Below are 21,611 nucleotides of genomic sequence, written 5' to 3' on the forward strand. Positions count from 1 at the left end.
ATCATGTAATGCAGATGGTTGGAACAACCAGAAAGAAAAATAAAATGAAAATATGTATAGATTGAGGAATTTGTGGCATGCCTTAGGTTTCCCAGTGAAGCCTCTGTAATTTAAGGGATGTGCTATTTTTCATCATATGGTCACGGTCTATTTTCTTTGTCAATGAAGAAGAAAAAAAAAATAGATGAACTTTATAGATATCACACACAATACAAAAAGTGTAGGGGAATTATGGGGGGGGGGTTAAAATTGCAATTTTTAGGGAAAATAAAAACTGGCACACCTTCATCTCCTCTATCTCCATTTCAGCCGCAAATATGAACATGATGCTCTACGCAGAAAGTTTAATCATGCAAGGAGCTCCAGCTCAGAGGAAGAGGACTATGACTGGGGAGGGCCAGCTACCGACCTGTAATCTGCTGCACAAGTAACAACATTGTAAAACTGACAGCATATCGAGATAATGCCATTGAGAACAAAAATGGGTTTTCATGCATAAAGCTGTGGGATATATATATATTATTTTGTTACTGTTATTAACTAATAAATAAAACATCTCCATTTTTTTTTAATTTAGTTTATTGAAAATCTTATTGTTTTTTTTTGGCCAAAATATGGTTTTAGGTTAAACGGGTAGAAAATAGAAACATGCACGATGAGAGCTTATGGCATGTGCGTGCACAAGTCTTCAACAATGGCAACTAGGCACTTTCCTGATTGTGATATTGGAAGAACATAAGAAGCTGATACGTTTATCAGTTGAACTGTGACCCTAAGACATCTCACTGTAAACCACTTCCAGCTCAAGCACCATTTTGTCAATGACTGCAGGACTAATGTCTGCCCTATAACAATTCCAGCAAGCCGAATAATCTTATTTTCAATGACATTGATATATATACATACAAAAAATACAAATATAAAGTGTCACTATTTTTTACAATGCAGTAGTGCAAATAGATATTTCAGTACAGCGGGACCCGTTCTTTGCCTCGAAGGGAATCTGTTTCCTTATTGCACTTTTCCTGGCATGCCATTACCCAACAACACGATATATTCCCTGGTGGAGCCATTGAGGCTCCATATAATACAGTTCTACATCCTAACAAAAATGAGCAGAGCAAGACATACATAAATGAAGTGGTTGGAAGCATATGTAAAGCACCATTTAAGCTGTCAAACATCCAAGCCCATTGTGTTATCAACATACACGCATCTTCCAGGATATCATTGTTGGAATCCATTGATTATGGAGCAAGGCATCCACTCTTCTGTTGAAAGTCCATAAGAAGTCTTTTTATTTAATGTTTTTACAGGTAAACTGGGGTTTCCTGTCCAGTTAGCAGTCTGTAGGTAGAGGCTGGCATGGTTTTTATATGGACCTGGGGATGGAGGGACATTTAGTATTTGATAGCAAGAGACACTTAAGCCACGCTGCTTAATTTGACATTTTATCAAACCACTCATTACCTCCCCTGTGGCTTCCAGCAGAGTCTGAATAATTTTTTCATGGGCTGTTGCCACAACACTCTGCCCATTTATCTCAATAATCCGGTGTCCTACTCTGATCCCTCCTCTCTCAGCGATTCCCCCACGCACCAGACTGCAGATCTGTTTTGAGTGCAAAAAAATTATTTTTTTAGACATAAACATAGACCTGCCTTATTAACAGAATGTGTGCAGACTTACCACTCCATCCTCGACACAGAATCCTAGTTGGTGGCTGGCATCAGGTCTCTGAATTATGGCTGTAATAACAGGGGGGCAGCGGACTATGTTCAGAATCACCTCAGGCTGTCCTTTCAGTTCCTAAGGTAGTGAATCAACACGCCAGTCACAAACATTCTTTTATCACCCAATAACCTGCTCTAGTTTTTTTTTTTTGTTTTTTTTTCTTTTGCCAATTTTTTTTTTTTACCCGGATCAGTGCCTGGGATGCAGAGAGGGGCAATCCCACGAGGCTGGTTCTATTAATACTGGTCACGTGATCCCCGATGCTTAGCTCGCCACTGCGCTCCGCTGGACCTCCATGCATCAAATTTGCAATGACCACCGTAGGAAGCAAAGAACCCCAACCAGACTCCACTACAGCCACACCAAGCATCTCTCCTCGTTGCTTCTGGATATAAACCTAAACAAAAAGGAAATTGCCTGTTTTGTATATGGTTACTCCACACAGTTGCGAGTGAAGTACATAAGTGACTGGGTGTGAATGTTATAATTGAAAGGTATGTATGGTAGCTTTGTGGTGCTTATATAAAAATTTGCCAGCAAGTTTACAGATCATATTTGTGATCGTAAAATATCTCTATGGCCAACAGATTAAAAAATTCCCACAATGCCTTACTTATTGCCTCAAAGTTTTCTGTAAATCTGTGAGGCCCTCAACCATTCAAGGGCTCAAGCACCATGACTACTAGGAATCGCTTTCCGACACACAGGTTTCGCCTGCTAAACACACAAGTTGGCACTATATGACTATGTTAAAAAATTATTATAATAAAACATGTGAGTGAGGAATTGGAAGTTGGGCACCCAATATTAAACTTCAGCAGTCCTTCCATACCTCCCTGCAGTTATCGCTCTTGCTGAAGTAGGCCAGATCGGCATTGTACAGTTGTTCAAACGCTTGAGAGGATCCTGGTTCAACATGCCCCCCACCCTCTGAAAGCAGGAAGTTCTGGTAGGCTAATCCAAAAGCTTGGCCGATGGCCTGGGCAATGAGCTGAGCCTGATGAAGGAAATGAAAATGGCAGATGGCAGAGATAAATAGGACAATGATAAGCGCGCAGGACGCTTGGACATGTAATAAATAAGGTGTCTCATCTCTTGCATACATGTATGTATATATATGTATGTATATATATATATATATATATATATAGGATTCACGAAGAAGAAAAAAAGGTTTCTGATTTTCACTCAGTTTTGACTACAATTATTATATATATATAATAGTTGTTTAAATGGAAACTGTTGCAGCTTTTAACACACTATAGACTATAGGTTTCTATTTCTTGTTTCATAGGCATTGCATAATTGCCATTTGGGTTGCTGAGACTCCTGCAGCGTCATCGCTCAACCTTCCCAATCTGCCCATTAACAGTAATTAATTAATTCCCATGGAGGAACGTACACACACACATACACACTATATAGTACTCCTATACTTCTGATTAAGAAGGTTTTATTTAATTTCATTAACAGCTATTTAAAACAAAATTATTTTAGGGAGAAGGGAGAAATATTATAAACATAAAATAATGCACAGAAGAAATAAATCCCACATACATTGGCTCTCTCTGTCACTATTTATACCACAGAGATTACCTACATCATTTGACTGGAAAACATGGCACAGCATCTTATGTGGCTTCCTCTGGCCAGGGGATTGATCCTGGCCACGTGGTGATTTCCTACGTGCCATCAAAACCAAAATACTGCCGATATCAGCGGTGTAAGAGATGGTCTGCAGGGGGTGTTCCATCAAGGTCTCCTGTAAAATGCGCCAAGGACAAAACATTAATTGCACAATAATATGGTGATGTCAATGACCTAGCAGTCCTGCTTTTGAGTCACATGACAAGTTTTTCCAGAAAAATATGATTTCATTAAAGATCTATACATGGGATAGGTACTATGAACGCGCCTGGGGCTGAATTTGGCTACAAAAGTGTCAAGTTCAGCAGGGTAGGCGAAACAGTACCTTTCATATATAGTGTATAAAATACATTAATGTTTAAATAATGCACAATACAAACGGAATGTGGCTTTTGAAAGTTGCGTAACAAATATAGAGTCTTACCTGCGTATCTGCAGTCAGTACTTTAACCCTTTTAGTGGACACCATAATATCAACCTCTGTCATTGGCTGAGACTCACCATCTGGTGCCTGAACAGTTCAAAGAAAATTCTTATGAATGGCTGAAAATCGACTCTGTTTCCCAACCAAAGTCATCCTACAGACCATCTCAGGCATCCTCATTAATGCCCCCCCCCACTAACCTTAACTCTATCCACCGCCTCCTGGGCCTGCCTCATCCGTGTGTTTGTGGCTGGATGTTTCTCACAGTTCAGCTGGGTAGATCCCAGGTATTTTGCCCCAAAAATCACACCATCCAGCAAGTCCTCTGGGTCACATGGACCAGGCACTAAAGGGGTGAGACAGATTTCACATTAACCTTCAGATATGCTCCAACCTAAAACACAATCTAAAAAATTCTTTAAAAAAAAAAAAAAAAAGAACATTACATACATATTGTTTTACAGTAATTGTGGAATCCAAAAGTGGCACTACCATATAAATAAATTACGCAACTGGTCTAAAATATCCCTTGGAGTATGAAGTCAAGAGACCTATACTGTCAACACATTCCTCATGAAGTTATATCCCTTCAATGTATTTTTATCGCAAACACAAATACTATTTGCATTAGTTTAAGCAAAAGGACAGTGCAAAGGGTTAAAAAAATTACGGTAAAACTCCAAAAGGGTATTAAATGGCATGGAGGGTAGGTAGGTACCAGTGGACAAAACATTTGAGAATCGCTAGTCTAAACATACAAACAAAAATATTCCAGTCATTAAACATAAAAAAGTAAAATGCCACATAGCATTGATGTCGCTTCCAGCATTGATTATCTCCCATAATGCTCTTTCAGCTAAGGGGCTGGTTGAGTAGTATGGGAGATGTAGTCCTGCAGCACCTGGAGGGCCGCAGGTTGGACACCCCTGGTCTATAGCTTCATTGCCGAGCTGCTGTTACTCCTGGATGCTTCCACTCGACAACAACAGCACTTGTGACAAAGGTGCCATCGTATGACAGCACTACATTTAAAGTGACTCAGCTCTTCAGTACCACCCATTCTACTGCCGATGTAACAGCGCGGGGTTAATTCACATTGAGGGACTTGGAACATGAACACTTGACACATTAAGCACTCTCCCATGACTAGAGTAACAGGTAGTATGTTTAAATATGTGACTATTGCGTAAACATTATTCTAACTACTTTTCTGTATGTATTCACATCATGCAAAATGTATAAACATGCAAAAGTGGGGTTTATTCACTAAAGGAAAAGTTGGCAGGAGAGTTTACAGGAAGTTGTGTTTTAGCCACTTGACCTAAGTTGCTATACATTTTGAAGAGCCAACCACAGTGAGGTTTCTTCAGTCCCGTTACATATTGAAAAATTCATGATGCAGGGCCAGTGCAGCCCTACTGGCTAGGAAAAACTCCCGAGGTTAACACTTCATAAAGAATAGTGAATTGAGGTACTCTACTTTTAGTGAATAAACAGCACACAGGGGCGGGCTGGGCCGGGGGCAATTGCCCCCCAGGCCGCCCTGATTCTACATTAGACGGCCGCGCGGCCACCCATTTAAGTGGCCGATTCGGCCACGCCAGGGCCGTCTTTAATGCCCGCAGCATCCGCGGTGGGCCGGCCGAAGTGGCTGGCACACCGAGATGCCATTGCAGCCAATGTGGCTGTGAGTCCTAAAGCGGCGGTAAGACACGCTGGCCGCTTTAAAATCATTAAGTGGCCAGCGTGCCTCCACAGTATCGCCCAGTGTCCTGTTCCGTGTGACTCCGCCCCCTTGAGCGGCACGTTGTGAATGTGATGGGCCGCTAAAGGGGGCGGAGTCACACGGAACAGCTCCTCGAAACAGGTAGAAGAGCAAGTTGGAGGACAGTAGCAGTGAAGGATGGCAGCAAAAATATAAGTGTTAAAAAAATAGTTGGGGTAATAGACGGAAGGGGAGCCATATTCAAAGGGGGGGTGCATTGGGACAACAATTAAATGCAAAATGGGGGTGGCTAGGGGGTATAAGTACACAACAGGGTGGTTGGGGCACCACATAAATCAATACACAAAGGTGGGGGCCTGGGTTCAATATACATGGGTCAGTCATTAACAATGCAAAGGGTGTTGGGGCATAATGTACAAAGGGGGCTGGCTGGGGGCACAAATCCACATGGGGCAATACACAAAGGGCATAATGTACAAAGGGGGCTGGCTGGGGGCACAAATCCACATGGGGCAATACACAAGGGTGTGGGGGGAAATACTTTAAAACAAAAGGGAGGCTGGCTGGGGCATCAATACACAAAGGGGGAAGAACAAAAACAGCAAACCAGTGTGGAAAGCATTTTAGATGTGGGTGTCAGTGTGGCAGAGCCTGTCCTGGTGTGTGTGGGTTTGGGTGTAGGTGTGGCAGAGCCTGTCCTGGTGTGTGTGTTTGGATATCGGTGTGGCAGAGCCTGTCCTGGTGTCTGTGTGTTTGGCTGTCTGTGTGGCAGAGCCTGTCCTGGTGTGTGTGTGTGTGTGTGTGTGTGTGTGTGTGTGTTTGGGTGTCGGTGTGGCAGAGCCTGTCCTGGTGTGTGTTTGGCTGTCGGTGTGGCAGAGCCTGTCCTGGTGTGTGTGTGTGTCTGGTTGTCAGTGTGGCAGAGCCTGTCCTGATATCTGTGTGGCAGAGCCTGTCCTGGTGTGTGTCTTTGGGTGTCGGTGTTGCCTGTACTGGTGTCAGGGCGGGCTGTTTGGGGACAAAGTTGGCTCACGCTGGACTGTAATTGGTTAATGTTATCTTGGTGCTGGTCGGGTTCTATGTGGGAAGTGTGGACACCAGGGCTGGCTTTGGGGGTGTGCATCCTGTGATCTATGCCTGTAATTTAGGGGGTTTTATCTATACCTTTAATGCTTAGTTGTTATGTGATTTCCAGTTGATCTGTACCTGCAAAGCTGGGTTTGTGTGTTATTCTGTTGATCTGTATCTGCTATGCTATGCTGACATACATTATTTATGTATACCTGCAAATACAGGGTTTGTATTTCTTATTCAGTTGATCTATACATGCACGTGTTGTTTACATGTGTTGTTTATTTGATCTATACCTGAACTACAGGGAGTAAGTAAAAGAGAGGTGTGGCTCAGTGAATGAGGGACAAAGGGACTCTGGGGATGATTACAGGGGAGAGGACCTCTCAATGTCACAGTGGGGTCAGGAGGAGGGAAGACTGTACTGACTCTCACAGTCTTCCCCTAATCAATGGTCAGTGTGGCAGGGGCCCAAGGAAATGCCTAGGGTCCAGTTTTTCCATATTTTCAATTTTTTTTTGTTACAAAGATTAGCTGTTTTTGAATGTATTAAACATAAATTATTTTACTCCCAGTCCCATCACATGACATCAATATCATCGGTGTGCTGATTCGGTGGCGCAACGGGCCACTTGACTAGACTTGCCCCCCAGGGCCTTAGGATGCCAGCCCTCCCCTGACAGCACACAATAAGTTTTTGTTTCGTTCGTTTTCTTCCGGGGCAACAGTAGTAGTGGAATAGTCTTTTAATGTCATATTGTGAATCTTCTTCTGCCTTACCTTTTGCCAGAGTAGAGTATTGCGAGGACAGCTCTGGGTTCTGCAGAAAAAAGATTTTACAGTTATAAAATGCAGAATGGAAAACAAATCAAGCCTCACAAAGGGGAACCCGGTGCTGCAGTGCTTTTATTCATGACAAAAGCTGATAAATCCAACAGAAGAGAACTTACAACCAGAGGTATTGTTACATTATACATCATCTAAAAACATTGAATTGACTATTACTGCAATCAAGATTCTTCAGAAAAGATGAGTCCCCATTATTCTTAACAATAACTCAATCCCTTAATACACAGGGAACTCGGTCTATAATATGGGCTGATTTGGGCCATTTGTTTTCTTTTTAAAGGGACCATTCCAGGACAATTCATCTGTTATGTGATTCAATCATATGAGGGCGAGAGTTCTGCCCTGACTATGAAATGTGTCGTTTACATTTGAAATAAGGATAGATAGTCGATTGGTTACAAACATCAGTTACTGTTATGATTACATTGCACAAATGTATAGCATAACCCTATCTCTCACCATATCGGTTCTTGCAAGAGGCTTGGGCTGATCAGGTTCTTCCCATGCCGACTCAGTCACTTCTGCCAAGCTACCGGATGAATCCTCTCTACTTATCTCAGACAAAATGGAAGATGTATCCCTTGTATTCCAATTGAGGTCCCCCTGTCCTTCATTCTGAGTTGGGGGAGCATCACTCTTTGGCATGGCCTCCAGCCTAGCAAGCGGTATACCAATTTCCCCTTGTGCCAGTGTACCGTCTTCATACTGAAAGAGGCTCAACAGCTCATCTGTGCTAGTATCTGACATAAAAAGACCTCGGCTACTACAGAGTGGGGTACTAGACTCAGATAATTTAGGGGGCGCTTGGGATAGGCCTTTTCCAGTGACGATGTGCAGAGGACAGGGTGAGCAATCGTTCTGGCTCTCTTGCGACTCTGTTTCCTTGTGGTCTGATTCACCACAATGGGTGGAACTGGAAGGATACGACTGCCCCGTTTCATAATCTAAACTCGGTAGCTGATTTACCAGTTCCTGCATGTGGAAACTACACAGTGGCAATGCCTCCTCCTGCTGGGCATCCAGTTCCATCCCTATGAGTTCTGGGGTGAGTGGAGGTCTTGTGTCCATATCTGGGCAACTGTCCACACGCGGCGGCGCTCTAGACAAGGATTCATCGCAGGTGGACTCCAATTGGCACTGGCTTGGCGGATTCTGGCAGGCAGCCTCGCAGGCTTGGGCCGGTTGGGATAACATGTTGTCTGCATTCATATTGTCTGTATGCGAGTGTTCAGGATATGTCCTTGGGAGAGAGGAGAGGGGGTTGGGTACTTGCATTTGGACATCCATTCCATTCTCCATGGTGGTAGCACTTCAGATATCCAATGCAATGTGAAAAAGGGAGACAAGAAAGTCTAATATAGCTCAAAATGTATGTAAGCTTCCCTGCTAATGTCAAAACTCAGTGTAACATTTAATAATTCTATTACCCAACCTTTATACAGCTAGTTCCCTTATCTACCCCCTTTAAATGGCTCCTCAGTGCACACTTCGACTCCTACATGCTGATAAAGTCCCCCCTCTTATTTCTGTAAACATTCTAATCTAATTCCGTCTTCACCATGACCCCACATAAGGTACCCCGGGCTCTACTAAACTGGGGCCGCGCAAAGGATTATGGGACTTGTAGTGCACACGACAAGATCGCGACGTAAATTCGGTTTAAAGTGTAGAGAACTAAACTCCAAACGGGAAACACAGCTGTACACGTTGGAAGCGCTGGAGGTTTGTAACACTAGTGAGGACTTACCACAGGAAAAGTTTAGATATCCGGAAGAAACGATTAAAACCTGTTCGTTTTGGAGGTGCTTCTCGTCTATAACTTCAAGTACTCTTCAGGACATCCCCGCTGCCAAGTTGTCAAATTGTGACAGGGTTAATGGGCGGTGCCGAGGAGGGGGATAGTGAACTACATTTCCCGGCATGCCTCGACTCGTGCCCTGTGTGCGTGCCCCGGAAGTGTCTGCACATGTGCGGTGTTATGGCAGGGAGAGCGGTGCTGAGTGCTGCGGGGGTCTTTGGTCGCCTTGGTTGGGCACCGGTGAGGGGCTACGCCAAGAAAGCGGGTGAGAGGGGAATATGTCTACCCGCCGCAGCTCGATTAAATAAATAGATCAGTGGTGTTCATCGAAACGCCTTTATATCATTTATCATTCCATTATGCAAGAGAAGGTCTTGCACCGGTTTCCCAGTCCTAGTGACACAATCACCTTCAATGTCTCCTCTAGTGCCTTGTTGGTGTAGTTTGTGTTAAGACCTGTGAGGTTGAGCAGATTAGTGCAGCATTAATGCCATCTTCCAATACCTGCTCTTAATTACATCGATCTTTATTATACTTGTATGTTTTATTGTACAATTGCTTTATATTTTATGAAGAGCACAATACCTGTTATAAAGGTTCACATGTTCTCAAATGGTTCTTCTCGCACCATCTATAGATATAAATGTCACCAGATCGGTCATTTTATTATTTCCTGAAGGTTTCATCACATGAACCTTTTAAGGAGTGTTTCCAGTTTTCTATGGCAACAACCTATCCATGCCTGCTTTTGTGTCACATGATAATGTTCCCGGCATTTGGTGGAGTGGTGGTGTTGCATTTAGTTATATGTATATATTTAAGCTTTTCTGGAACATTGTAAATTTTCATTTAACCCAGAGTACAATATGATACGCAGGTGATGGCAATATTTTCAGTAATCAAGTTTTTCTTGGGTTTGCAGACTAGCTACTTACAATACATATATATATTTATATATATATATATATATATATATATATATAATGAGAATTCTTGCTTGGTCTATTTAAATGGTGTTTTATGCTAATTTGGAAGAGTGTCATAGTTTGGAGAAGTAATCATATCAGGTTTATTTTTCTCATTTTAAGAGGCACTCTGCTCATCATGTGCACTTTAATGCATATGAGATTTCCCCTAAATGTATATTCCCCATTTGCCCCTTTCCTCACCCCCAGCTGTGTTCCGTGCATGGCACATCTCCTTGCACATGATATACTTACCGCCAGTCAGCTACCAGTGCTGGTTTGGCGGATGCTCCAGGCGGGGGTCTAATGAGAGTCCTGTGGGAAAAGCACTTCCATTGATTTCAGTAGGAGCTATTTCCTGCCTCTGGTTGGACGGGGCACGGATGAGGCTGGGAGCTCTGCAGCTTCTCCCTGGGGTAGGTGTTTTTTTTTTAAATTTAATTTCTTTTAGTACTTTCACATGGCCTCATTGTTCACCTAATTTGTCCCTTTAACTGAGCAGGAGACGTGTATCCCTTGTTGTCTTCTAGTTTTAAGTTGATGTGGGTTAAAACTCTTCTCTTTAATCCACAGTTGTGAAGGGGAAAGGCAAAGGAGCAGTCAAAGAGGTGCTAAAGGGACCCGAAGTATGCAGAGACCCAGCAATCTTAACCACACACGCAATGGGGGTCAATATATACAAAACTGGACCAGATGTGAAGTTAAAAGAAGATTCAGAATACCCTGAGTGGTGAGTGAACTTTTATACCATTAGGATTCATAACCTGCCGGTACCTCCTTTCATCAGAAGTGGTAGAGACTAACACTGTGACAATCAAGGGTAGGAAACAAGCAATGTCTGTCATACTGCTTGCCTGAGTTTGTTAATTTGATTAAAAAGAAATTGGTGCTGTAGGTGGTCTACTCAACATTTGTTGTGCTATAAAGATCAGTGTTTCTAGCTTGTGTTTGATGTTCCCTCGTGAATTGTATATAGATAAAATCATTTTAATTATTACCCTTAATTTCTCATTTCTTCTCTGGGGACATAGGTTGTTCCAGATAGATTTGGGTCCTCCTAAAACCTTGGATGAGCTAAGTCCAGACACCCCTCAGTACTGGAGGCTGCTTCGAAAGATGCACATGTGGAGGAATAACCGCCTTGCCAAGAACAAGAAGCCGTGAACTGGGGACTTGAGATTTAAATCAGACTCTTTTCTGTCATCACACTTTAAAAAGCTACTACACACTGATTTTTTTTTTCTGCTCCAGATAAAGCAGGAATACTTGCAAATAAATGATGTCGATTTATAGACTGGAAACCCTGTGCCTTGATATAATAAGGATGTTTCTGTTTTAGGTTCATGCAATTTGATTGAGCAAAGTATGGCTATCCTTCATTGACGTTTTTGTGTTTTCTGGGCTATTGTACTTAAGATCTGGAATGTCCCACTACTCTTCATGCTGTGGGACAGACGTGGTACCCATACCCCATGCTGTCATACTGTTCAAGCTTAATTAATTCCACTATGTTAACCCTCAATGGGATAGGGTCACTAATCTCCCCCTGGTTTACAGTCTGTTTACCATTGCACTGCTGGCATACCCAATCTATGAGCAGCCCTAGTTTTAGCACAACTTTGTGTTATATATATATGTATGTCTACGGGAATTAGATCATTATGCTTAGCCAAGGAGAACTTGGAACTGGAAATTATTTCATACATTTTCACGCACATATAGAGTGTTTGGATGTACTTGCTGTGGGGTGACAATGAAGTAGTAATTTAAAGAGGGAATTAAAGCCATAAAAGTGAAGAGGCAGAGTCTTTTTTAAATCTTATTTAAAAAACAGGTTTCAAGTTAAATATTGCATAATATTTAAACGAAGGGGTTTCTTTCCCTATATATAGTGCACTGGTATCTGCGTGAAGGTAATGACAAATTATATCAAAAACAAAGTGAGACTTATTGTCATTTTGTAAAAGATGTAATATTCAGGCTACTGAGACCAGAGGTAGCAGCTTTCATTCATTCATTATTAAGAGCAACTGGAATAGATAGTAAAAGTAATTTGTTAAAAGTAAAAAAACAATTGCAGTGAGAATCACGGTTAGTGTTACGTCAAATAATACCTGGTTTATTTCTGATTTGCATTAATTACACTAAAGCATCCCCAACATGATTTCTACTGTCCCACACTGAAGCCTTTCTCCTAAAACACGGATTTGAAAAGAGTGGGGCAGGCAAGGAGGTTCCGTAACATATCATTTTAATGTGTAGCTGATTAGCCAAATAATTGGGCATCACCTATGACAGCTACAATTAAGTTCAGTTATTTGGTGCTAGTACTGCTGATTTTTGCTAACATCTCTTTTTAAGTACAATGATCATCCCTATACACCGAGGCAACATTCTCATTGGTCTCCCCTGTCAATGTAGCCATGCAAGCAGGTGTCACATCAGTCTTCATATCAAAAGAATGCATGCTTATTCAACTGTAAACTGTGACAAAATCATTCGTAATGTATCTGTATCCCTACATCTTTGTGGTCAGATAGTTTTGCGATCTGGTTTAAAAAATGGTTACTGTACATCACATAGGTTGCCATGTCTTATCTATGGTCTGAATGTGCTCTTTGGCCTTCATGCGGAGTGCTGCAATGCTGGAGCTTCTCTGGTCCAACTCCTCCAAGGGAAACTTGTCCATGAAGCCTCCCATGCATTGGTAAGCACCACTGCTGAGAGGCTGGATAGAAGACATTGGAGGTCCACTGTTCAGGAAAGTGTGACTCGGGTAGGGGGGCTGAAGAGCCTGAGATGGAGCCATAAATCCAGTCATGCTGTGGACAGTGGTGGCACCAGAAATGGGTGAAGTTAGCCAGGGATCCAGAGGCAAAGATGAAGTAAGGGACCCCATATTTGTAGCTATCGGAGTCCTTGAGAAGGATAAGATTGGTGAATCATGGAGCTTAGTAGTCGAGGACTCCAACTTTTCCTGGCGCCTCCATTTTGCACGTCTGTTTTGGAACCAAACCTGGATTAAGCAAGTATTGCAGGTATTAGAAAATAAGTGGGCATTTGAGCAAGAGCAGGTAATCAGGTGTTATTGAGGGAGAGAAATCTGTAGCATTTAGGATAAGTGCAATTGGCTTTCCTGAGGCCAGATCCCAGCTAACGATTATTCCATTAGCGACTCGAAATGCTTACTAATTGGATAGTTCAAGTTAAGGATTAGCAGGGAGAGGGTGCTAAGCAGGTGCCGTCCAGAGACATAGAAGAACATAGAGGAATATAACAAAACGTGTCGTGGCAGAACTAAAAGATGATGGTGTGTGTACAGAGGTGTTTTATAACTAGGGGAGAGTAGTAACAGAAAGAAGGGAACTTAAGATGAGTTAATAATTCTATTAGACGGCTGAGGAAACATGACTATTAAGCACACAATCAGAGTATTTTAGGATTGTTACTAAGTACAAGTTGTTCTTTTAATACAACTTTACTTGGGTGATTGATCCTTTCCTATGGTTTTAAATTATGTATTTAATTTGTCTTTTTGTGATATATGAGTGACTTTCTTTAACTTTATCTGCACATCCTGAGTCTACCAATATAGGTAATTGTATTTTATTTGGGTTACATTTCAACCTTAAAAACGACACTTACCTGATTCTTTATGGTAATCTAATGAAGTTCCTTAACCCATAGACCTTAATTCCTCTGCGCGATTAAGACTGATACATTCTATTGTTTAATACATGCCTGCATGACAATGTGTTTTTGTCTAGCAGGTTGGGCCAAGATCCCTGTTACGAATGTAGTATTTTGTAAAAACTTTTTTAACCACGTTAAAAAAATGGTGAAATTAAAATAAAAAAGGAAACCTATGATGAGAATTCCCTTTGAAGCCAAGCAAGCTCAAGAACATATTCCTTTCTCTTTTTAATCCATTTAGGAGAAGTTTAGTTCTCCATTAGGAGAATTTTAGATGTTTGACAAATTGCATATATATATATACACACACACACACAATAATGTTTGTGTTTTAAGAATATTGGCCAACTAGTTCATTTCAGACATCGCTATCTATGTGAGCATGGAAATTTTTCTCCTAGAAATCTGGCCTCACCTGGACCCGAACTTCTGGCAGGCTGACCTTCATTGCAAGCTCCTCTCGACTGTATACGTCAGGATAGTGAGACCGCTCAAAGGCACGTTCTAGTTCATGTAACTGGTAGGTGGTGAAGGTTGTACGATTCCTGCGGTGCTTCTTTTTGGGAAGATCATCTTCTTCCCCCTCTGGAGGACCAGGAGTTGGTGTGCTACCTCCCCTGAGGTCACCCAAGTCACCATCACACTTGTCTAGGAACATCCCAAAGCCTGATAAGACAGGAACAGGGGCCCATATTTGTTGTATTCTTTTTTGCATTTCTTCTAAACAAAATGTATTTTTTTTTAGAAACAAACGAAACCAATTTTTAATGTCATGGAGAAACACATTTTAAAAAAAAATAAAATTGTAATTTGTTTATAAGTAAATATTAAGACTGCTATGATCATAGATTGAATTGGCCAACATGAAGTAAAAATTGACCTCGTATCAAGAAATCAGCAAATTTATATCCACTGGCACAAAGAATAACCATAAGAAAACCCTTTTTGTATAGCTTTGTATACACAAACAAACTTCTCCTGTTCTTTTACAGAGTAATGGGTGCTACCATATGATACCTTGTATCGGTAGTTTGAGGTAGGGTACTGGTGAAATAATTGCTTCTGCTGCAGTTAGATTGTAGGATCCTCGATAAGCTCCTTATTCCAAGATCTGCTGTAGTTGGGGGATTACGAGTTTCTGTCTTGTCTCAATTCAGCAAACAGCTACACAGTTGCTTTCCAGAACAAGACACCTCTAGAGATCAGAGGAATTACATAGCGATGGATTTCAGATATATGCCAAACTATAATGGTGACACTGCTTGCCGAGTCTTGCTGAGACCTTACATCAGTTTCCGTTGCTATAATCTAAGATCTTTATGTTGTTGAAGTAACACATTTATTCAAACAAGTATTATTGATATACAGTACTTCAGAGCCTTCGAGGCTTTAGGACTTTCTACCATGGTCTTTTTTTATTCTACATACATGCATGTATCATATGCATGATCATAAATGAATACCACAGGTTTCAGTAGTATGATGTCTGAAATATACCAATATATCTGTAATTGACCATTCAGAGCAGGTATAGCTAATTTTATCTATCTATCTATCTCACTTTCAGAATAGTGTGGCCTTCTCATGTGGATGCTGAAACCCTACCAGATACTTTTTGTCATGAAATATATTTTAAATCCATCCTAACATCCAAATGTTAAAAGAACACTTTTCTATAACATCTGTAAATAAAGTCCTGCTGTAGGAATCCACCTTCAGACTTTCTTTTATAAGAAAACCTGTCCTATGTAAGTTATTTGGCATAAAGATGACATTGACATCATCATATTCCTACAGTATTCAAAAATATAGCATTACTGTAGCCTACGACTCAATAGAATAAACGACTCATATTCCCAAAAGGAACTTCTCATATGAGTCATATTTAATGTTTACGACTAAAGACATATATACAACTATATACCTTAAATACAGATTCCACTCAAGTAGATATACAACTATTGTCCAGATATAAAGTGTCAGCAATACGTTCAGACTTGATGATAGTTAAATATAGGTCCATTTATACTGGACATCGGTGGGATCTTGTACTGAGGTCCCCTATCCTGCTCTTAAGATGTCTAATTAATTTATTGTACAGTCGTTACAGGACTTAATTTCTAATTTTGTTTTAATCATGAGTACAGTAAAGCTACACAAATACAATGATAACCTACGCGTTCTAACCTACCCAAAAACCACATAATTTTCTACATATTAAATTCAATATCTCTTGCTGTATATTTCATTACTTAGGCCTACTTCGCACTTGTTCCCAATGGTTTATAGCAGTCATTATTATTTCCTCACCCTGCAATCTCACTATTACCCCAAAAGTTCAAAGAGGTCACCGACAATGGATTACGTAGACCCTCTATTGATCTCTTGCCTTAATGTCTAATATTTACAAAAACAATTTATATGCACGCCAAATAACAACGTCAAATAATAAATTAATAATAAAGGGCAAACAATGGCAGCACAAGCCATATAATATATACAACTTGATGTTCCTGATCATCTTATAATAGTGAATATTCGGTTACCTGGCAGCTTCCTCCACCACTACACTTAATCGGAAGCAAACAAACGGATCAGCTTCAATGTAAAGTCCTCCCGGCTTTGCGGATTTTAGAAGTAGTTGTGGTCGAGGGGGTTGGAGACGGTTTCAGCAAGGATGAAATCTTGATGAAATCTTCACAGATGTCCGCAGGCACTGAAGGGAGAATCAGCAGCCGCGGGGGGATTACAGGAGTTTATTAAAGGGTCACCTCCCCCTCTTAACGATGATTGGCACTGCTCTGGGGATAGAGTGAGCCTTGGCATTTATGTTGTGTGACATTTGATGTTTAGTTTACCTGTAAGTCAAATTTTAGTCTTCAGTAGGAAAGTTTTGCGCACAATTGCTCTTAAAAATCTTTAATGCCAAAAGCTGTCATTACCCATTGGGTATTGATCAAACTTTGAAATTGCTATTATTTCCTTTATTATACTTTTATTTTTTTGGTAATTAATTTTTGTTCAGCATGAGGTCCACCAAGAGAAACAACTAAATTCTTACATTTTAAGAAATGCTCAATGAAACGTTGGGGGTTCTCCTTGCCCAAATGATAGTCTCTTTGACATCATACTGAGATAGTTATAGTAACGCATACCTCATGGACCAGTTCTTTTCCTCTGTAACATGTATTAGAAAGTATGGACTCCATATGCCTAGGGTCTCCACAGATTATCCTAGTGAGGACCGTGCAGACACCAGGCAGAAAGGAAGCAAAAAAGATCTCCCATCAATATCTTCAGAGACTTCAAATGCCATAATTTAAGGATAAAAAATACATCAAATGTTCAGCTTTTTTCTGTAAACCGAAGAACCCCACTTGTGATGAATTCCACAATGTGACCCCGTTTATCTTATGAATAGCAGTGTCTTTTTATTATCCAAATGCATTATGTAACATATATAAATCCTGGATCTCATTAGCAGTTTTTTTACCTTTCTTCCAATATAATTAGATCATTCTACATACATACGTCATAGGCTGAATTTATAACACTACAACATTTGGTATCGTAGAAAGTTTTGCTATGATAACCCACTTCTAGTATTTTTATTTATTAATGCAACTTAAAAAGCAAAAGTCCTAGAAGAGAATCCATGGTTCCCTCCATTTAACTGGCACAGAATCATTCTATATTTTAACAAGTTTTCAATCCACGGGCAAATATTTGTTAGGCCTAAACCCGATTTCAAGTCTGTGTAAAATGCGTATTGGAGTCCATTACGGTAATGTATTTTATTACAAGCAAGACACTGCATGCATTCTCTACTGAAAGCAAGAAACACATGCGCCTTAGCACTCCCATGGAAACCAGTTGAATATAAACTTGCATTTTTCAAGCTAATGAATGCAGTAATTTTAATGCAAAAAAATGCATTTTAGTGCATGCAGAGTTGTGGGGTTTTGAGAATTAAGAATGATTTCACACTATACCAGAGATGTTTCTCTTCTCTTGTATAGTTTTATTGTACAGAAAACAATGGAGAAGAGGGAGGGCTTGGGTTCAATACAGTATGGTGTATGCTGTAATTGGTTTGAAAATATTGTATAACTTTAATAAAAAGTGTTAAAAAAAAAGAATAGAGGCTCTGCAATGGCCTCATTCAGCTCTCAAAGAACCCTCAGGTGAACGCTGTTATTAATCTTAACTTTTACTATTTTATTTCCTCTTGAGTGGATCCCCCTATTGGGTGACCAGGTTCCCCAGTGTGTTGCCGCTCCATGGGCCAGTGGTTCGATGATCAATGATGATTATATAACAGCTATAACTGGCCAGTTTGCACAACAGAGGTCTGTTCCTAGCAGATACAACTTCAGTAGTGATCTTCTCACATGCCAAGCATCCTTCAGAAACTAGGTGCTGGAACATGACATATTGACATCAGGTCCCTCCGCTTAGAAGAGGACACACAACTTAAGGTAGGACGTGGGGGTTGTTGGGGGAATTGGCTTGGGCTAGGACAGCAACCACTTTAAAAACACCACTGCTTTTCACACACCAGGGCTAGACTGGGGATGGAAAGCTAGCAGCATCTTAGTAACATACCCCCATCTGCAGCTACACCCTTACAGTGTGCCACTTACTGAGGGACCAGATCTACTTGAGGGGTAAGTGTAAGTGTGCCACCCGCATCCAGATCCCCAAACATTTACCTGGTTTGCCAGATGGCCAATCTAGGCCTGCAACACACCTTCAAGTAAAAATTGAAGAGAGACCATGTGGTTACCTTAATTCAAATGATATGATGAAATCATATGTTATAATTGCAGATGAAGAATGAAGTGAACCGGAAAAGAAAAGAGTAATTCATTCAACATTGATTTAATCTTAGAAAAACAGCACAACATTCTTATGGATGTATTAACACATTGCGGTACATTTCTATATTGAGATTTTTGTACCAGGTTAGTTTAGCCCTTCAAGTATCCCCTTCAATCTAAAAGTAGCCAATTTTGTTATAAAATCCTCACCACATATTTTTTAAATATATTAGTTATTTATTAAAATGTATTAGTGACACAGAATTTCAGAAAATATATATTTAAGGACTATTGCCAAGTGTTCCTATTAGGTTGAAAAATGTGGCAAGAGCATGACATGAAATTAGTTTGCATCCATATGTTCACAATGTGCCCTTGCAGAATGCTGGCAGCTGTTTAAAGGAAAATTCCAGACATTAATTAAAGTAAAATGAACATTTGGGTCAAAATCCTATTTAGTTTTTTTAATTTTTAGAAAATCTTTTTATTTTTTAGTGCTTTGTGAAGAGGGAGAAACTTTGTGCCACAAAGTAGTCCGCAAGCAGGGCTCAATAGCCATGCATTGATCATGATCGGCTTGCCTAAACGCAAACGTCATCCCAGTGGTAAAGACAGAGCACCATGATTTAGGGCTGCTTTGCTACCTCAGGGCCTAGACAGCTTGCTATCATCAAGGGGACAATGAATTCCCAAGTTTATCCAGGAATCATTCTGGATAATGTTATCGTGTCTATCTCTTAGCTGAAGCTCAGTAGAAGTTGTCAAATGCAGCAGGACAATGGCCATAAACCTCAATTAAAATCTACTACGGAATGGTTCCAAAAATAAAAGTCTACTTTTTGAAGGGGCCCAGTCAGAGCCCAGACCTTGACCCACTAGAGATGCTGTAGAATGACCTCAAGAGAATTGTTCACACCATGGGCGTAGGAACCGGGGGGACGGGGGGGACAGATCCCCCCCCCCAGTAACCCCTGCTACTTACCTGTGGGAGGGTCTTCTGTACTGCACAGAGGAAGCGGAACCCAGCAGAGTTCACGTGACATCACATCACATCCTGCTTCCTCTGTGCAGTACCAGAGAACGCAGAGGGAGGCCGCGCCTTCTGAAGTCTGTGAGCGGCATCGAGGAGCTGCAGTGCAGGTAGGGGGGTGGGGAGGGTGTTTGAATCAGTATGCGTGATTGAGGGAATGAATCTGTGAATGAATTAATCACACTCCTGTCATGCCAAGTCATATTGCTAATTTTTTTTGTCCAATTGTGGTTTGTTACATACTTTTATTAAAAATGTGAGGTTTTATTATTATTTTTAAAGGTGGGGTTTTGGCTAAGTGAACCGTGAATGTTTTGGTCCAGAATTTTCATTTTGGTGCAGAATTTTCATTTTGGCGCATCCCTAGAATAAATAGAACTATTTCATTTTTAATTATCCTGAGTCCTGAATTTGTAGTCACAAAACTTTCTAGGCCCAGAAATCAGTGAGAGGAAAAGTAAAGGTTTTGTGTCATTTACTTTATTTTAATCTGCATATTTTATTAAGGGCCATATTTTCTCACAGTGAAAAATGAGTGCGATAGGGAGAGGGTAGCTAGTGAGAAGGGAGGGTAGGGAGAGGGTAACTAGTGAGAAGGGGGTAGGGAGAGGGTAGATAGTGTGAGAAGGGAAGGTAGGGAGGGGGTAGATAGTGTGAGAGATGTGGAGAAAGTGGGGATCTGATGGGGGAAAATGCTGTCCCCCCCAGATTTTTAGGGGTTCCTACGCCCATGGTTCACACTAGACATCCTAAGAACATGGACATGCAGACAGCCTAAGAAAGAAGGGTCCAAAATTCCTCCTGATCATTGTGCAGGAAGTGCTTGTTTGAGTTATTGCTACCAAAGGAGGTTCGACCAGTTATTAAATCCAAGGGTTCACTTACTTTTTTTGCCAGCATTGTAATGTTTAATAGGTGTGTTCAATAAAGACATGAAAGTTTATCGATTTTATTAGCTTAAGCACATTATGTTTGTCTATACTTATGACTTAGATGTAGATCAGATTTTATGAACAATTAATGCAGAAAACCAGGTAATTCCAATGGGTTCATTTACTTTTGCTGGCCACTATATGTATATATATAACGTCACAAAATAAAAACTCTTGCTTCAGCCCTGTCCGTTAACCGCACCTCTAAGTATACCCATAAAAATAAAATTGCCACTATCTGAAATATGGGAAGGTATTCCTATTTCAATTACATTTGTTTTCACCCTCAGTCCCTCATTTACCTCCATTATGCTATCCTAACCTTTTATTTACCATAGTGCCGTAACATAATGTACTTCTGTAGATATATTGCTCATTAAAATAGGTTTGCTACCAAATACCTATCCCCTAATAGATTTTGTATTTCTAATGAACCAGTGCCAACTTGTTATTAGTAATGTTAGAGCAACAGAAATTGTGAATTGTTATTATTGTTGCATATACAAAACAAAATATATTTTACAAATATATTTAATAGGAACACTTTGTATATTTCAATGGATTAATCAAGTAATACCGTAAATGTATGGAATCAGAAAAAAGATAAACAGAAAGTGGATGTTCAGGATTCTGGATACTTTGTTCATTCCTTAAAGGGACATTAACCCACGCACAACAGCACCGGTTCAAAGTGCCATGCTGTTCTAACACCTGTAGCCGGGAGGAGTTTGCATGGCTCTGGGGGGGTCCGTAAAGCTTTGATCGGATTCATCACATTAAAATATTAATGCAGAATGTCTCCATTCCGCTAATTGGTGGTTAATTGGTTAAGAGGCAGCTCTGCGACTGGTGGCAGTTTAATGACAGATTTAACCCCCAATCCTATTAGAAACAAAGCAGCTCAGATGCTGCAAGATGCTGTGTC

General features: G+C 40.7%; 3 protein-coding genes across 3 annotated transcripts; 1 reads left to right on the forward strand and 2 right to left on the reverse strand.

Moving 5' to 3' along the window:
* Nucleotides 1-1,310: 1,310 nt before the first annotated feature.
* LOC149279375 (amyloid-beta A4 precursor protein-binding family A member 3-like) lies at nt 1,311-8,747 on the reverse strand. The gene is made up of 10 exons (XM_089501275.1): nt 7,908-8,747; nt 7,380-7,419; nt 4,006-4,151; nt 3,806-3,892; nt 3,335-3,496; nt 2,567-2,731; nt 1,919-2,131; nt 1,690-1,809; nt 1,471-1,611; nt 1,311-1,382 (listed from the first exon to the last, which is right to left on the reverse strand). The coding sequence occupies exons 1-10, from the start codon at nt 8,745-8,747 to the stop codon at nt 1,311-1,313; spliced, it is 1,986 nt and encodes a 661-aa protein (XP_089357401.1).
* Nucleotides 8,748-9,426: 679 nt separating this feature from the next.
* Nucleotides 9,427-11,375, forward strand: MRPL54 (mitochondrial ribosomal protein L54). The gene is made up of 3 exons (XM_089501277.1): nt 9,427-9,511; nt 10,785-10,941; nt 11,243-11,375. Exons 1-3 carry the CDS (start codon nt 9,427-9,429, stop codon nt 11,373-11,375), a joined length of 375 nt encoding a protein of 124 aa, XP_089357403.1.
* Nucleotides 11,376-12,786: 1,411 nt separating this feature from the next.
* LOC149279377 (retinal homeobox protein Rx1-like) lies at nt 12,787-14,562 on the reverse strand. The gene is made up of 2 exons (XM_089501292.1): nt 14,320-14,562; nt 12,787-13,227 (listed from the first exon to the last, which is right to left on the reverse strand). Exons 1-2 carry the CDS (start codon nt 14,560-14,562, stop codon nt 12,787-12,789), a joined length of 684 nt encoding a protein of 227 aa, XP_089357418.1.
* Between the last annotated feature and the right edge of the window lie 7,049 nt (nt 14,563-21,611).

Source organism: Sceloporus occidentalis, unplaced genomic scaffold (genome assembly GCF_023333645.1).
Source record: "Sceloporus occidentalis isolate IW3139 unplaced genomic scaffold, rSceOcc1.0.p SCAF_169, whole genome shotgun sequence".
In the NCBI taxonomy this organism is placed as follows: Eukaryota; Metazoa; Chordata; class Lepidosauria; order Squamata; family Phrynosomatidae; genus Sceloporus; species Sceloporus occidentalis.

Excerpts from the sequence above, each read along its gene's own strand:
- LOC149279377 (XM_089501292.1), bottom strand. The coding sequence starts at position 14,562 with ATGTTCCTAGACAAGTGTGATGGTGACTTGGGTGACCTCAGGGGAGGT. Across the intron at positions 13,228-14,319 it reads TGCCAGAAGTTCGGGTCCAG|GTTTGGTTCCAAAACAGACG; the intron begins GTGAGGCCAGAT and ends TGCTTAATCCAG.
- MRPL54 (XM_089501277.1), top strand. The coding sequence starts at position 9,427 with ATGGCAGGGAGAGCGGTGCTGAGTGCTGCGGGGGTCTTTGGTCGCCTT. Across the intron at positions 9,512-10,784 it reads GGGCTACGCCAAGAAAGCGG|TTGTGAAGGGGAAAGGCAAA; the intron begins GTGAGAGGGGAA and ends TTTAATCCACAG. Across the intron at positions 10,942-11,242 it reads GATTCAGAATACCCTGAGTG|GTTGTTCCAGATAGATTTGG; the intron begins GTGAGTGAACTT and ends CTGGGGACATAG.
- LOC149279375 (XM_089501275.1), bottom strand. The coding sequence starts at position 8,747 with ATGGAGAATGGAATGGATGTCCAAATGCAAGTACCCAACCCCCTCTCC. Across the intron at positions 3,893-4,005 it reads AGGCGGTGGATAGAGTTAAG|GCACCAGATGGTGAGTCTCA; the intron begins GTTAGTGGGGGG and ends TGAACTGTTCAG. Across the intron at positions 2,132-2,566 it reads AGAGCGATAACTGCAGGGAG|GTTTATATCCAGAAGCAACG; the intron begins GTATGGAAGGAC and ends CTTTTTGTTTAG.